The sequence below is a fragment of the Catharus ustulatus genome, chromosome 6 (genome assembly GCF_009819885.2).
Source record: "Catharus ustulatus isolate bCatUst1 chromosome 6, bCatUst1.pri.v2, whole genome shotgun sequence".
Classification (NCBI taxonomy): domain Eukaryota; kingdom Metazoa; phylum Chordata; class Aves; order Passeriformes; family Turdidae; genus Catharus; species Catharus ustulatus.
The window spans coordinates 3,270,309-3,285,966 of NC_046226.1; the positions used below are offsets into that span (position 1 = coordinate 3,270,309).

General features: G+C 50.2%; 1 protein-coding gene across 3 annotated transcripts in view; it reads left to right on the forward strand.

Moving 5' to 3' along the window:
• Positions 1 to 10,142: 10,142 nt before the first annotated feature.
• The window catches only part of SAMD4A (sterile alpha motif domain containing 4A), a 94,652-nt gene continuing 89,136 nt past the window's right edge, over positions 10,143 to 15,658 (forward strand). For 2 of the 3 annotated variants that reach the window (XR_004418246.1, XM_033062938.2), the window contains exons 1-2: positions 10,143 to 10,300; positions 10,569 to 11,163. Coding sequence is in view for 2 of the 3 variants with exons in the window: in XM_033062938.2 (XP_032918829.1) it covers positions 10,968 to 11,163 (196 nt within the window). In the remaining variant the exon portion in view is untranslated. The remainder of the gene's footprint in view (positions 10,301 to 10,568; positions 11,164 to 15,658) is intronic. The other variant, XM_033062937.1, reaches the window with a different exon arrangement.

Genomic DNA, 15,658 nt, shown 5'->3' on the forward strand with positions numbered 1-15,658 from the left:
AGGATTTGTGTGTGAGGGACTTCAGCCAAAGCCCTTTGGAAAGATTTTTGTTGATTATTCTTGAACTGCATGTTGGTGACACTTTCAAACCTGAGCCCCTGCAATGACATCTTGAGACACAGACTTTCAGTCTTGTTGGCAGTGCCTGTAAGAATTTCTTGTTGGTTAATCACTCTCCAGAGTGGTGGCAGTTTTGTGATGCTCTGAGGGATTTCCAACTCTTTTCACTTGCATGTTCAGATTGGATGAGCAGTAACAAGTTAACCAGTTGTCCTTATCAATAGTCCCAGGAAATGCACCTTCTCTAACAAAGGAAGAAGCTAAAGAATAGCAGAAAATTATTTCCTTTCACTCCAGACGTGTGTTGTCAAAAGCAATAAAAATGGCTTTTAAGAAAAGAAAGTGGTTTGTTTCTTTAAAGAGACAAATTCTCCTAAGACAAGCAGGCTGAGTCTCATTCTGCTCATATAAGGGGAAAATGCTCCTTAGAACCTGTAGAAATGGGGAGTAGCTGCTTTCTGTCCTGCCTTTTGTTCCCTTGCAGCTTTTCTCCACATCCAGTTCCAGGACAGCTGCTCAGGCAGGGAAAGCCGTGCTCCACCATCCTCAGCTCTGCTCTCCTGCAGCTCCAGGGTGCACACAAGGTGCTGAACACCTCCAAAGCAGGGAAGGGAGTTTCCCCTACTCAAAGGTATTCCATCTTCACCTTTCCATCCTTCTTTTTTATTGTTTGCTGTGACCTTGCTTCCAAACTCCTGGCAATTACCTCTGAGGAAAAGATTTAGGTGGTGCTGTTAGGAAGAGTAATGGTTAGTTGGAAGGACAGATGGAAGTGGGGAATTGATGCCCATAGCCACAGATTTCCAGCCAGTGATCAGCAGGCTGGTTGTAAGGTAATTTATCTGCTTTGCCTAAAGAGACCATCCTGGCCAGGGACAATTTGGGAATAAACTGCTGGGTGTTGTTTGTGTATCAAGCAGGAATGACACCCTGAGGTGGGGATGGAGCAGTGCCTGATCCATGGCAGCAGCTGCATCACACCAACAGCTCACACAGCGTGTGGGACACTGGCTGGACAGCTTGTTATTCCAGAGGAGCAGGTTATTGCAGTGCTGCTTCCAGCCTGGAGCTGGGCACTGATAATTAGCAGGGACTTGTTTGCCCATGGAGATGATGGAGGAGGTGTTGTTTACTGCTCAACCGCAGTAGTCACCGATATTTAATCAATTAATTAAAGTCTCCCATCAAACAGCGTGATCCAAAGCTCTGGGCTTACTTAATCTCACAGAGAAATGGTATTCAGGTAACCCCACAGAGAGTTCCCTGGTCTGCCTCATCCTTCAATCGATGCCAGTATTAAATAATAATGGCAAACAGGATGTAGCTGTGCTGAACTGCCAGGCCCTGTATTTACCATTAAGTCTGTCCCAGCTTTTCATTTGTTACTTGCTCTTTTAATAGCATTTTCCAGAGATGCTTAGTTGCTTTCTCTGCTCTAACAAGCTTCCTTGCTGGCCCAAATGAAAGACCTGATGAGAGTTATAAAAAGTACAGTAGCTGCCTCATTACATTTGCCCTTCTTCTCAGAAGTCATGCCAAAATACAGATCAGGTGAGAAGGCAAAGGAGCAGCTCTAAAGCTGCCCAATGTGTCCCTTGGTTGTCTTAAAGCAGGGATTCAAGGCTCTGAGAGAGAAATAAAACCTTCCTGTGACCCACAAAAACAGTGTATTGACAGAGGCTATTCTGCTCTGTCACCCTGTTGTAATAGAGGTGACACAACTTTCTTTTTCTGCTCATTATAGATGATGTTTACGGATTTGGTGACATCAAGGAACATGGCAAGATTTCTGGCAGCAGGACTTGGCTCTTCTAAGCAGCACTGGGGTGTTTCAGATTTATAATGGTTTTTGCTGCAGAAGAGGTTGGTTTGATTTGATTCATCAGCCCTAATCAGAGCTGAGGCTTCCAAATGGGTTGATCAGACAAAGTGGTGCTATTTAGGGATGTCCCAAGGTGTCTTTCCAAGTGCCAATGGACTGTGAATGGGCATCTTCCTTCTGTAGGGAAAGCTGCTGTGTTAGGATCTTCCTTCCTCCTTATCTGCCTCCTAAGTAGAGGGGGAAAAGGTTGTAGGAAAAATCCAGGTCTCAGGTGGTACAGCTGCTGTACAACTCCCTGACAAGGGAGCAGCCAGGTTGGTTCTTCTCCCAGAAAACAAGGAATAGGACAAGAGGAAACAGCCTCAAGTTGCAGCAGGGGAGGTTTAGATTGGATATCAGGGAAATTTTCTTCACTGAAATGGTGGTGAGGCTGTCCACAGGCTGCCCAGGTACGTGTTTTGCTCAGCTTTAAGATGACCTTCTGTGTGAATCTGATTTAAATGCCTCATTTACATGCTAACATCAAACTTCAAGTATGGCAAAAGCAGACAGGAATTGGGTGAGTTTCTCCTGATTTGCACATTGCTAGGGCTCCCTGTGCCCTGAGGAAACTCTGCCAGGCTGCAGGTGACATCTGCCAGGTGAGGGAGGTCTGGGGCTGACATCTGGCACTGGAGGTCTCTGCAGCCACCAGTCACCACTTGCTCAGCTGTCCTCACATGCAGAGTAAATAAGGACTGGCCTCTGTCACTGCAGCAGACGTGCAGCCCCTGCAGAGGCTGTCCCTGGTGTCCTGTGTGTGTGTAGCTGATGTAATTAATGTCAGGGATAGCTGAATTTCATCTACTGCAGCAGAAGTCCTCTGAACTGAGCTGTTAGAAAGGACTGCTGGAATATGCTGGGCAGGAAAAAAGAGAAAAATGGGATTAGGGGTTTATTTCTGCATAACTTTGGTGTTGTTACCATTTCTTACAGCACACAAGGATGCAGGTGCAAACCTGAGGGCAGCTATGAGGCCACAGCTGAGCACTAGAGAGTCCCAGGCTTTGCAGGATCTGCCAAATGAGTCCCCAAATCCACAGAGGGGGCCAGAAAGTGTCTGCTGAACGCTTCAGAGTCACCTGGGCAGCTCTGCAGATTGATTCTGTGTTGCTTTTACTCACTTGTGTCTGTGAGCAGTGTAAGTAGAGAGACAAGAGCTTGTAGTGCAGTGTGGATATACCTGTGAAAAGGGGCTGCCACTGGGTGGGTTCCATAAATTCCTGGGAATGTGCCACACCAACATAAAGGCACCATTGTGTGGATGCTGCTGCTGCTGAGCTAGGAGAGGTTCTGCCTTAATTACCCTGTCTCATAATGGGAATGATTTAAAAGAGTAAAAATACTGTATGCAGACACAGTCTTAAGACTAAATGACTAAATGGGCAGGCTTGGGAAACCCAAAAAATTCCTTTTGTTTCCTTCTCCCTGCACATGCAGTCTTCAGGCATAGAAAGGGCAACACTGGGATGTTTGTCCCAGTTGTGACATGAGGATTTGCATTTCTGTCACACCTCTGGAAGTGTTCAAGGCCAGACTGGGAGCAGCCTGGTCACATGGAAGGTGTCCCTGCCTATGGCAAGGGGTTGGAATGAGTTGATTTTTAAGGTCTCTTGCATCCCAAACCATTCTGGGATTCTCTGATTTCCATTCTTTAGAAAACACCTGCACCACCTGGATCCTCCTGAGATTTGAGTGAGTCCCAGAACTGCTTCTGTGGGACCAGCAGTAATTATCAGGACAATTAGTTGCTACCTGTGTTTTCTATCCTCAGTCTGCAGCGACCTTTTATCAGCAGAAGATTTGTACTTAAAAAGCTTTTCTGGGTTTTAAATGCCTCCTCCAGCTTTTTGTCTTCATCAGCTGAGGGGTTTTGGCAGCTCCTAATAATTTTTCCTCTCCCATTGCATAGCCACTTCACATGTAATATTTCCTGGCAGATTTCTCAGTAGTAGCTGCAGTCAGGGGACTGGTGAGAGGTCTAATGCATCACTCCTCTCTCTCCTCATGCTATTTATTCCTGTGTCTATCAGCTCCTCATGAACAATATTTTGACAAACAGGCTGGAGGATTGCTAACTTGTGAATTATTTTGATAATTACCCTCTTCTTTTTTCCCTGTAACTTTGCAGATGCTGTGGAGTTTGGATGCAGAACAGAGCTCCACCAGGGGTTATCAGGCATCAGTCTCCTGCCAGCAGAGCTGTGAGATACAGATGTTGTGTCTTCCCTGCTCATGTGCAGCACAGACACCACATCTGGTTTGTTCACTTCAGTTCCTGAGGGTCCTGGATTTCAAGGATTTTCCCTGTAGGGAAAGACTGCAAGCTCAAAAAGCACCAGCTTGGAGGGAGCCTGGGCTGGAATATTGCTGGCAGCAAGGCTGAGGATGATTATGGCCAGTCAGGAGCCCTGAGGGAGTTGGACATGGCATTGTCTCTGCTTGCCAAGGTGGGCAGAGCCCTGTGGGGCAGCACATTCCACTGATCAAAGTAAGACCAGATTTATGGCACAGCACAGCTTGAGAAGCAATGATTTTCATTCACCAGATGCTGCCATGCTTGAGACAAGGCTGGTGACCAGCTTTCCTTTGAAAGGCAGTGTCCTCCCAGGTGCTCAGTATCAAACCCTGGCTGGAGTGGCTGCAATAGCATCAAACCCTCCTCTACTGAGACAGCTTGAGTGACACAAGAACTTACCTTTACATTTTGCTGTAGGACCAGAAAGGAGTGTTTGCCAAGAGCTGGTGGATTTCCACTGAAGAATGACTACAACTTTCCCAGTCTTTCAATCTCTAAGTGTCTTCCCAGAGACACAAAAATGTGTGAATGAGTCTGCCAGCTCCAGTTTTCCCTTTCGGCACCAACTCCTTAATGAAAAAGTCTCCATCAAATTTCACAGCACTCAACACTCTGTCAATAGCAGGGCTTGGGCAAAATGCAGAACAGCCCTCAGAGGTCTCAGTGGATCATCTCTATTTACATCTACTCCAGCTGTGCCCACACATGCTTGTTAGTCCGTGCAGCCCTAATGTCACTTCCCTGATTTTGCTGAAGTTCTTTGGAGCCAGGAGCAGGAGGATCAATGAGGGCTGTTTTCCTCTGTGTTTATCTTCCACATTTCAATCCCCTTCCATTTCACCAAGTGTGAGCATTGAGGTTTTTCCTCCACCCCAACATCCTGGCTACATCTAAACCCTCACCCAGCCTGGAAACTCCTCCTCTCTCCTTTAACGATATTCTTAAATTACCCAAATCTTTTCAGCTGCTCCATTATTAATAACCAACTAGGAAAACTGCCCCAGTGTCAGTGCTGCTGACACGTGCCTGGAGCTGGAACCAGGCTTCCAGAGAGAGTTTCTTGAGAGGGGTGGTTAGGGAAGCAATTTCCTCGACGGTGTGTGCTAATGCACATATCCAAGGCTGCCTTGGAGCTGCTGGAGCCGGGGAGTCGAGCAGCTCTGTTGCACGGTGCCTCCTTGGGGATCAGTGTCTTGTTTCATCAGGGCCATCTGCTTGCAACACAGCCTCAGTCAGCTCCAAGTCCTAGAACAAGCTGCTCTCAGTGCCGGCTGGAAATGGTTGGAAAAATCCGAGCGTTGTAGGTAAACACGAGGCTGGCTATGGGATGCAGCCATGCAGGGAAGTTATTGGGCTGGCAGGCATTTATGGGGTGTTGGTGTGCATGGAGAGGGGCCCAGAGTCACTCAGGGGTGCACAGCCATGGCAGGTGTGAGTGGAGCTGTTCTCCATGCCAATGGCTGGAAAGGATGGAATGGGACATGTCTCATGTGCCCCACACTCCAGCACTGATAACAGGCTGCCAGAAAGGACAGAGATCTCAGTCCTGCAAAGGCACATTCAGCAGATACTCACTGCTGATAGGACGATCAGATGTTGCAATATTTATAGTCAAGGGGTTGTTGGAAACTGGCAGAGCCCAGTGAAACTTGCGGGAAATCCTTCACATCCCTTTTTGCATCCCCTTCTCCCTCAGCTCTTCATCACCAATTCTATTGGCATCTCCAAGCATGAGAGCAGCCTGTGATGCATTTGCCAAGGGTGGTTTTTAGAGGACCATTAGTTAGGCTGATTTATTTTGTTGGCTCTGTGTCCCTGGGGTCCCTGTGAGCCAACTCATCAAGCGTGCAGGGCAAAGCTGACACTGCTGGAGAGGCGATGTCTGTGCACTCCCAGCATTTCAAAAAGGACATGGGAGCTTCTCACAGCAGCCCCTTGACAATGGCTAAACAAACACAATGTGAGCAGCCCTTCCATGAGAACCACTATTTCCCAGTGCTCCTTTCCCCAGGTATGCTGCCACTCCTCTTTCCCTTTCAGATCTGTGGTTGCAGCTCAAGCCAGAGGGTTAAATGTGCTTTTCCCACCAGCCCTCGTCCTCCACCACTCAGTGATCACTGCCTCCAGCACCAGAGGAGTCAGCCTGTGCTGCTTTCACCAGGATTTGGTCTGTGCAACACTACATTTTCTACTAACAGGGCTTAAGTGTGGTTGTACATCCATGTGGACAGTCATGTTAAGGCTGGAAGATGGTCTTTAAGGTCCCTTCCAACCCAAATCCATCAAGGATTCTGTGATTTTTTAATGTCTGCCTCATCCAGTTTGGAAATACAGACCCATATAGGTTTTATTGTTTAATTTTTAATTTTATTATATTTTTTTTTGTTTGAGTTTGCTTTTTGAAGGGTGCTTTTTTGTGTGAATTTTACACCACCACCCAAGGTAAGGGAAATGCTGCCATCCCAGTGGCCAATTCCCACACTGTGTTTAGGAACAAATGGAAATGATGTGTTTAATTATCTCAGCCTGCTTACCACGGTATTTTCACTAATATTTGGGTTTAATGAGCTGGGAAATCTGGGCCATTGTGTGCTGGTGGATACACTCATCCTTTCTTCAGCTAAATATGTTATCAGATAGCTTCACAGAGATGAGCAACTGCTTCCTTTGAACTCGGGAATCATCAGGATTCACTAATTTGCTTAGACCACCTGCTTGGCTAATATTACCACAAGCCTCTTATTTTCCCTCTAAAATGGTAAACAGAAATCTAAATGTTGCTGTACTGACCCTGCAGAAGAGGAGGCTGAGGGGAGACCTCATGGAGGGTGCAGCTTCCTCATGAGGGGCATTGGATGGGCAGCTCCAATCCTATGACAGTGACAGGGAATGGCTGGAGCTGTTCCAGGGAAGTTTTGGGGGGCACTGCCCAGGCTCCCCAGGGAATGGTCACAGCCTCAAGGAGCATTTGGACAATGCCCTCGGGCACAGGGTGGGATTGTTGGGGTGTCTGTGCAGGGCCAGGGGTCAGACTGGATGATCCCTGTGGGTCCCTTCCAGCTCAGGATATTCTGGGATTCCATGACCTGCCCCAGCCCACAACAAAAGGGACAAAGCACAGCCCCACTAACAGCCTCAGCTTCCTACCCAGGCACTTGCAGCCCTGCAGAAATGCTCCAGCTGGATCTGCAGAGATCCCAAGGTCCCACAGGAATTACCATATAAAAGAGAATCATCCTGCTTCTCCACTCAGCCTGCCTCGTGTTTTGCATGGGGTGTCTTTGCTCCCAGCACACGTGGTCTGCACTTTGGATTCTCCATCCTCGGGGAGGAGAGTTGGCCACGGGGGTGTTGGTGAGTCCCCCCTCTGCAGCCAGGGAAGGAGATTTGCTCCCAGCCAGCTTGAGGATCCTTCCATCACACGGATCTGCACGGGCACCCGCCCTGCAGAGCACGGAATGCAGCAAGGAATTTCTTCCACGGGTCACAGATCTGTTTTTTAATTACCATAGAAACCTCCAAACATCAGGCGTGTGCTGTTACGTCAGGGTCTCATTCCTCCACAGCTGCCTCCTTGGGACACTGGGGAGCAGGAACTGTGGGGTCCTGAGTGGCAGGTGATTATTTTTGGATTATTTAGTAAGCTTGGTCTTGGTGTCTCCTGGAGCACGGGATAGAAACTGTGGGTTTGATCCTTTTACTCTTTTTATCCACAGCTTGCTGGAGCGGGGGGACCCCATTTCCCACCGCCCTGCCCAGCCTCACAGAGAGCTGCATTTACTGCTCCAGCCCTAAATATCCTTCCCATCCCCACGGTTCCCACTTTAGACGTGCAAAATGCAAAACCTGGGAGGCGTTTTTGGCACAGCCAGCTTGGCAAGCCTTAAATTAGCGGGGAGTGAGCGCGTGGTGTTCCCACCCGGAGCTCCTCGTGCCGCTGCGGCCCCGCGAGACGCGCACCCGGCGTGGCAGATGGAGCATCCTCACAGCTCCACAGGCCATCCCAAAGCACACCCAACAGCAGCAGGGCTGGCAGTGCTGAGGTGAGGGGAAAGGGGCTCCTTGGTGGAGCATTTATTGGGATGGAGCCCGAGAATGAAGCAGATGGCCCGGATTTGTTGGCAGGGAGCTCCTGTTTGTTTAATTAGTCACCAGACAGACTGAGAGCTAAAAGCAAACTCCAAGTGTGGTGACATGGACCATTTGCACTTGATGTCTACCTGGTGATCCTCATCTTGGCATCCTGCAGTGGGATTGATGCTCCAGCACACAGGGCCAGGTGTTACCGGTGATTTTGGGTGCCCTTTGTTTCCCCACTACTGTTTTTCCCTCAAAAGAGGCAGATTCAGACACATGTTGATTTAAAAAACAACCAAAGGATGCACAAATGTGGAGTTTTCCTTTCTCCAGCCCCCTCCAGAGCACACAGCCACTTGTAGGGGATGGATTTCTAAAGCAGCTCCAGGAGAGCTGGAGAGGGACTTTGGGCAAGGGCCTGGAGTGACAGGACACAGGGAATGGTTTCCACTGCCAGAGGGCAGGGATGGATGGGATATTAGGAAGGAATTGTTCCCTGTGAGGGTGGGGAGACCCTGGCACAGGGTGCCCAGAGAAGCTGTGGCTGCCCCTGGATCCCTGGAAGTGTCCAAGGCCAGGTTGGACTGGGCTTGCAGCACCCTGGGACAGTGGAAGGTGTTCCTGCCCATGGCAGAGGTTTGGAATGAAATGAGCTTTAAGATCTGTGAATCTGTGACTCACTGGTGCAGGGGTTCACCCCCCCTTTGCCATGATCCCGTCGTGTCTCCCTCCCAGACCATGTCCTGACACCTGGGCATGTCTCCCAACTCTGGGCTTCCCTATCCCGAAAGTAATGAGGACTGGGAGATGCTGCCAAGGTGGAATCATGAAATCATAAAATTGCTAAGGTTGGAAAAGCCCTCTGAGATCATTCCCCCAGCACAGCCAAGCCCAACACTGACCCATGTCCCCAAGTGCCACATCCACAGAGCTTTTAAATCCCTCTGGGAATGGGGATTGCCCTGAGCAGTGTCACTTGTTCCTGAGCATGGATCAGGTATTTTGGGGATTCCTAAAGGGGCTCTGAGAGAGCTGGGGACACACTTTGGACAACAGCCTGGAGTGACAAGACAAGAAGAAATGACAGATACTCCCACAAATAAAAAGCCCACAAATAAAAGCACTTTACACCTTTATCTTTGCTTTTTAAAATATTATGTTCAGCATTTGATGCCTTATTGTGATCATTTGTGCTTAGGGGATTTTATCCCCCATTTCCCTTCTTATATATACCTGTATGAATGGAAATAAATTAAATTTTTTAAAAAGGAAAAAATAAGGGAAATAAATGATAAATGGGAAAGGGAAATAAAATCTGCACAGGAAATGATAACCCAAACACAAATCCTGTCTCTGCACGCTTGCTGCTTGACGGGGTTAAATCCATGTATATTTAACACGTATATTTAATACGCAAAACTCTGGGGGAAAAAAAAAAAAGTTTTAAAAATTACCATTTGAGGACGAGGCCACATTTACCAGCTCCCAAAGCAGCGCTTTTTCCCCCAGCACATCCCCCGCTGCCATTACCCCGCAGCCCACTAGAGGGTGGCTTCCTCCAGCGGGAGCTCCGCTGCGGCGCGGGGAGGGGATCCGGAGTGTGTTTTCCAGCATTCCCCGGGCAGGAGGAGCGCCCAAAATTCCCGGGGGGAGTGGCAGAAAGGAAAAGGGGGGGACACGGAGGGGACACACGGGGGACGCGCGTCCCCCTCGGGCTCCCCCCGCCCCCGGCGCGCGCGGCTCGGCCCCGCCCACCGCTGCGATGACGTCACCCGTATGCAAATGAGCGCCATGGGGGAGCGGGGGCCCGGCGCGCGGCCGGGCTCAGTCTCGCGCCGCGGAGCGCGCGCGCGTCCCCCCCCCCCTTCCCCTCTTTCCCTTTTCCCTTTTCCCGCCTCCTTCCCTCATTTCCCCCCCCTCTCATCCCATGGACATGGCACGGCCACCTTAAAAACGCCGCGCCGCCCCCTCCTCCCCCGAGCGCCGGGGCCGCTATGAGTCAGGTGAGTGTGTTTTTGTACGGGGTGTGTGTGCGGGGGAGAACTTTTTATATTTTTATTTTTTTTATTGGGGGGGTGGTGGTGGGTGCTCCCCCCCATCCCATCCCAAATGGCGGTGCTGGATGCGCGGGGATCGCGGTGCCGGGGTGGGAATGCGCGTTGGGTGAGGAGTGGGAGGAAGGCAGCGGGCTGAGTGCGAGCCTTCCTCCCCATCCTCCTCCCCCTCGTCCTCCTGCAGCCCCCCTGACGCCCCCTCCTCTCTCTGTTCCAGGTGTGAAGCCCCCGCCGGGAGGAGGTCGTTCCCTTCGCTGGCTGCAGCCCTGACGCTGGGATTTTCCTTTTTTTGGCTTTTTTTCCTTTTTTTTTTTTTTTTTTTTTTTTCGGCCCCACCACCTCCCTCCCTCCCTCCCTCGCTCCCTCCCTCCAGGAATCCAGCGCTGCACCGAAGCCAGAAGAGAGGGAGCAAAACCCAGCCCAGGCCGAGAGCCGCGTCCAGAAACCAAACCCGCCCTTCGCGTCGCAGAGGAGATTTTTTTTTTAATCATTATTATTATTATTATTTTTATTTTCAACACCCCTGACCCGAGCACGGTGGCGGCAGCGGCGCCGGGGCAGGGAGGCTGTCCCGGTTATTTATTCTCTCCCCGCAGAGCTGTCCCTCCGGCTCACCATGATGTTCCGAGACCAGGTTGGCGTGCTGGCCGGGTGGTTCAAGGGCTGGAACGAGTGCGAGCAGACTGTTGCGCTGCTCTCCCTGCTCAAACGCGTCAGCCGGACCCAGGCTCGCTTCCTCCAGCTCTGCCTCGAGCATTCCCTGGCAGACTGCACCGAGCTCCACATCCTCGAAGGGGAGGCCAACAACCCCGGTGAGTGCTGGCGACCCTTCTCGGGCGGTGCTCTGTCGAAATTTTTAATAAATAAATCACCAAGAAACGGGGGTGCGGTTTGGGAACCCCCCAGCTCGCTTCTTCTCTGCTCGCGTTTTGATTTTCCGAACGGGGTTTGGGTTATTTCAGTTTGGTTTTTCACAGCAAACTACTCCGCTCCATGGCGTGGTGTAACTACGGTAGCATGAATGATTGGTGGTGTTTTTTTTTTTTTTTTTTTCCCTTTCCCCCCCGCGCCCCCCCTTCCTCCTTCCATGCAGTTTCCTGTGAAATAAGTAAGTCAGGTCACGTAGAGTCTGGATTTTCTAGGCTTCTTTTGGGCAACGTGGCTTGCTTTGCTCTCTGCAACATGCAGAAGCAGCCCATCGCTACCTCAGACGAACTGTTATTGTATAAAGGTCTGGGCAACTGGGTTATCCTATTTTTTTTTTTTTTCCTGTAAAATGTGGCAATTCCTATTTCATCATTCAGATCCTGTTTGGACGCATTTTTTTTTTTCCTGCGGCTCTGAATACCCCCTTGTGTTTCAGCAGAGCTTTAAGAAAATATGAGTGGACTGTTTCATGTTACTGAGGGTGCAGGACAGAAAATGTGCGAGGCTACTGAAAGTGTATTTTTCTTTTATTTATTCGCCATTACAAGTTGCTCAAGTCCTCCAAAGTAAACGGGAGTTGGAGCAGGATTGGAATGGCACAAGCGCCGTGCGAATTGCGCCGTGTGTTCCCGTATTTATTTATGGGGGGTGTGTTCCTAAGTGTGGATGTACACAGGGATGCAAGTTGCTTAAAGTAGAGTTTTTACAACACAGAAGGTCACTAGGGGAGGCAAAATGTCATTTAGCCGCACAGTTCTGTTTCTCCAACACCTCTCAAAAAAAAAAAAAAAAAAATCCCAGACGACAAAGCAAAGCAACCTCCTCATTCCTAAGCACCAAATTCCCAAGCTGTTGGGTTTTGGGCTGTGTGGCAGAGCAGCGCTGGGGTTCCGTGATGGGTGGAAATTTGCGGCCGGATCCCGAGCAGAGCCCCCGGTGCGGACGGGGCGGGAGGAATGCAGGGTCCTTCTCCAGCTGTTCCCTATTAGAGCACCGAGCCGGCAGGATTTGGCAGCTGCCTGTGCTGCCATTTGATGACAAGGTCCAGCGCAGCGCCGTGCTCCACCGAGGACGGATTTAAGTCCTTCTGCAGGAAACCGAGCCTGGAGCTGCTCCGGCGCAGAGGGATCGGGGCTGGAATTGGCCGTTCCCTTATATAGCTCGCAGGAATGAGAGGGAGGAATGCTGCCGAGTGCGTCTGGGCGAAATACTGCTGCTTTTATAAACAGCTGAAGGGATGAACCTCATCCATCCCTTTGGGTGGGGAGGCCCCGGGAGGGAACACATTCTCCAAACTTGGCTGCTCCTGGATAAATCTGCAGCTCCCCGTGCCAGCTTCAGCACAGGTTTGCTGTGATTCCCTCTGCGAGCTGATGTGAGCAATATATTTTTAATTTTATTTTTTTTATTGGCATCTCAGCTTTTCATTCCGGCTGTGGATTTGGCATCCCCTCGGTTGGCCAGGGGATTGGAGGGGTTGATTTGCCTCCTGCCACCAGGGAAGGCGAATTGTGAAGGAAAGCAGGGCTCTGAAGTGGTTCTGGACACAGAGTCACCTAGGGCTGCCTGTCTGGTGGCATTTTCTCCGTGTGAGCCTGGGTGCAGAGCAGGGGCTGGGCCCTTCCCATCTCCGCTCGTGTGAGCAATCCCTGCTTGCCCCTGTAATCCCGCTGACCTTGCTTGGCGTGAGGATTTCTCCTGTGTGCAGGGCTTGGCGTCCAGCCTCCTGCCTGGCCCTGCCTGCCTTGGTGGAGCTGCCTGAGCTCTGCCTGGAGTGCCTTCCAAAAAGGATCCCTTCCTCCAGGGCATTCGGAATTCCCATGCCAAAACCTGGATCTGTTGAGTTCTTCGTTCTCATCTCTTTCTCACCCTCTGCGTGGCTTTCCCATGGGATGGACATATCCCTGCATCCTGCAGAGCAATCTCTGCCAGGCAATCCTGTTGCAATGCAGGGAAGATTAGAGATTTGTAACCAGACTCAGTTAGGAAATACCTTTTAGCCTCCTGTGTTAGTACTGCCTTCCTAAAGCTGCCTGTATTCCCTAAATCTCTCCTGTTCCACGCCTGTTTGGCAGTCTGGCACTTGTCACTTGCCTGGCAATGGAATCACACCAAGTCCTGAACAGCAAAGTTGTCATCAAACCTTGTGTTACGTCGTTACTCTTTGGATCCTGGTGTTGGCATTACTAATTTGGGCTCCATTCCTTCCCAGGCTGGGGCCTGAGGTGGCTCCTGTACATTTATTTTCCTGGTGTTTGCTGACTGGGAAGCAGTGGTTCCCTGCTTGTAGGTGCCCCACTGGTGTCCCTGGGGATGTTCCCTTTCCATGAAATCTGCTGTCTGGGAAGGGGTGTAACATGCTGGGCTGGAGCAGGGGTTGGAATGACACTGGCTCCTCGTGGGAATTGAGTTGTTTTGTACATGCAGGAATTGTTGCTTGCCCCCAACCCTGTGGAGAGATGGGAAAACTGGAATGTTACCCCTAGGTGATGATGCTTGGGAGGAGGGGGCAGCCCTGCTGTGGTCTGTGGTGGATGGGCACCATCCTTGGGGTTATTATCACCAAGAGCAGAGGTCAGGAGGGGTCCCAAAGGGAGAGCAGGGCTCAGAGATCCTCTCTGACTGGTGCTGCTGTGCTCAGAGCCTTCAGGTGTGTGGACCAGGCATGGAGGAAAACCCATTTCAGCAAAGGTGTCCAGGTTCTTTCTTGCCTGGTAGACTCCATATGAGAGGTCTGATGAATGGCAGATGTGGGGGGAAAACTCAAGGAAGAAAAATAACTCTTTTTAACTATTTAATTGCCACAGAGAAGCAAATGTATTTAATTAGAAGGAGTCCTATCTTGGTTTTTTTTCCAAGTGTGAGGGTATTTTCATAGAGATTTCCTCATCAGTACTGCAAACCCAATGTGGCTCTGCTATGTACAGCTGTGTATGACCCTCAGAAATAGGAGTGGGAAGCAGGCATGGAAGGCCATCTATACATTCTTCATTAGGTGAAATGTACAGCTTGGGACTGACCTACACAGTGCCTTCACTGAGCTTTAATGGTTTAAACTGGTGAAGAATTTGGGTTGCTGCTAATTCAATTTGAGCGTGAATGGCTTGGTCTGCTGAGAAGGAGCAGAATATGGAAACCATATTATCCCTGCACAGAAATAGAAGTTTCAGGTATTGCACAGCACTATTTAAAAGCCTGCTATAACTTCCTTCCTTCCTTCCAGCCTGGCCTTGCTGGGCAGCTTCAGTCCCAGCTGCTCGGAGCTGTCAGGACACAGCGACCTCCTCTAAGCTGCCAGTAAAGGTCAGGCAGGAGTGGGGTGAGCCTTGTGGTGGGAATGGGACCTGTGCTCCTCCTGGGGCACCCAGGGGTGCTGGCTGTGGCTGCTCTGTGGGCTGCAGACCCAGTGAGGAGATGTGGGGGCTGTATCCACGAAATATGGTTCATAGGCTTTGGGCACTGAGTGCAGAATGTGCTGCTGCTTTCTTCTCCTCCAGCATCCCTCTGTGTTTTTTTTTCCCAAAGCAGTCCCACCCCACCAGCCCTGGCTTCCTCATTCCTGCAAGGTTGACAGAAGTGCCCAAAGACTCCTGGAGGTCCTCCAGGTGTCCCAACACCCACATGCACTGATGGAAGCAGTGACAGCTTTAAGCTCTTGGCCTTGAAGGACAACAAACTTTCTCTGCTCCATGTATTAGGGCCAAAATCTTTATTTCATTTCTGCAGGCTGTCAGGTATCACAAGGGGAGCATCAGGGTGACCTACATTCTTCATCCTGGGAAGGACTGGCCAAAGGAAGGGACAAGGGTTGCAGGGAGCAGTAATGTCTTTTAATAGACCAAGTGATGCAGCTGGAAAAAATGGCCAGGCATGAAGGTGCACCAGCTCAAAGGAGGGCTTGTGTGCTTGTGGGGTTTTTTTTCACAACTGTACCAGCTGCTCTATTAAAAGGTATTACATATTCCTGCAGACCTTGCTGCTTATATCCTTAGCTCCCTGTGGCTCCAGCCCTGCATCTATTGCTGCCACCCTAGCCACAGCCTCCCAACCCATCAGAAAGCTGCTAGCCCTGCACTGTGCAAATTTTGTAGTTCATCTCCAGTGCCACCCACTGATGGCAAATCATCCCAGTGCCCAATTTGAAGGTCTTTCTCATTTGTAAATTTTTTTCTTGGCTTACAGTTGCATTGCATTGGTGAGCTCTGGTTTAAATGTCCTTGGTGTGAGAGCAGTGCTGGGCTGGAGGAGCCCAGGAGGAGGATGGGGTGAGGAGCTTAGCCTGTGCTTGCTGGAAGTGGTTGGGAATTCTAAGTGCAGGGCTGGACACTGGCATTGTGTGGTCATTCCACACACTTGTCTCTGCCTGGAGAGGGATGTGAG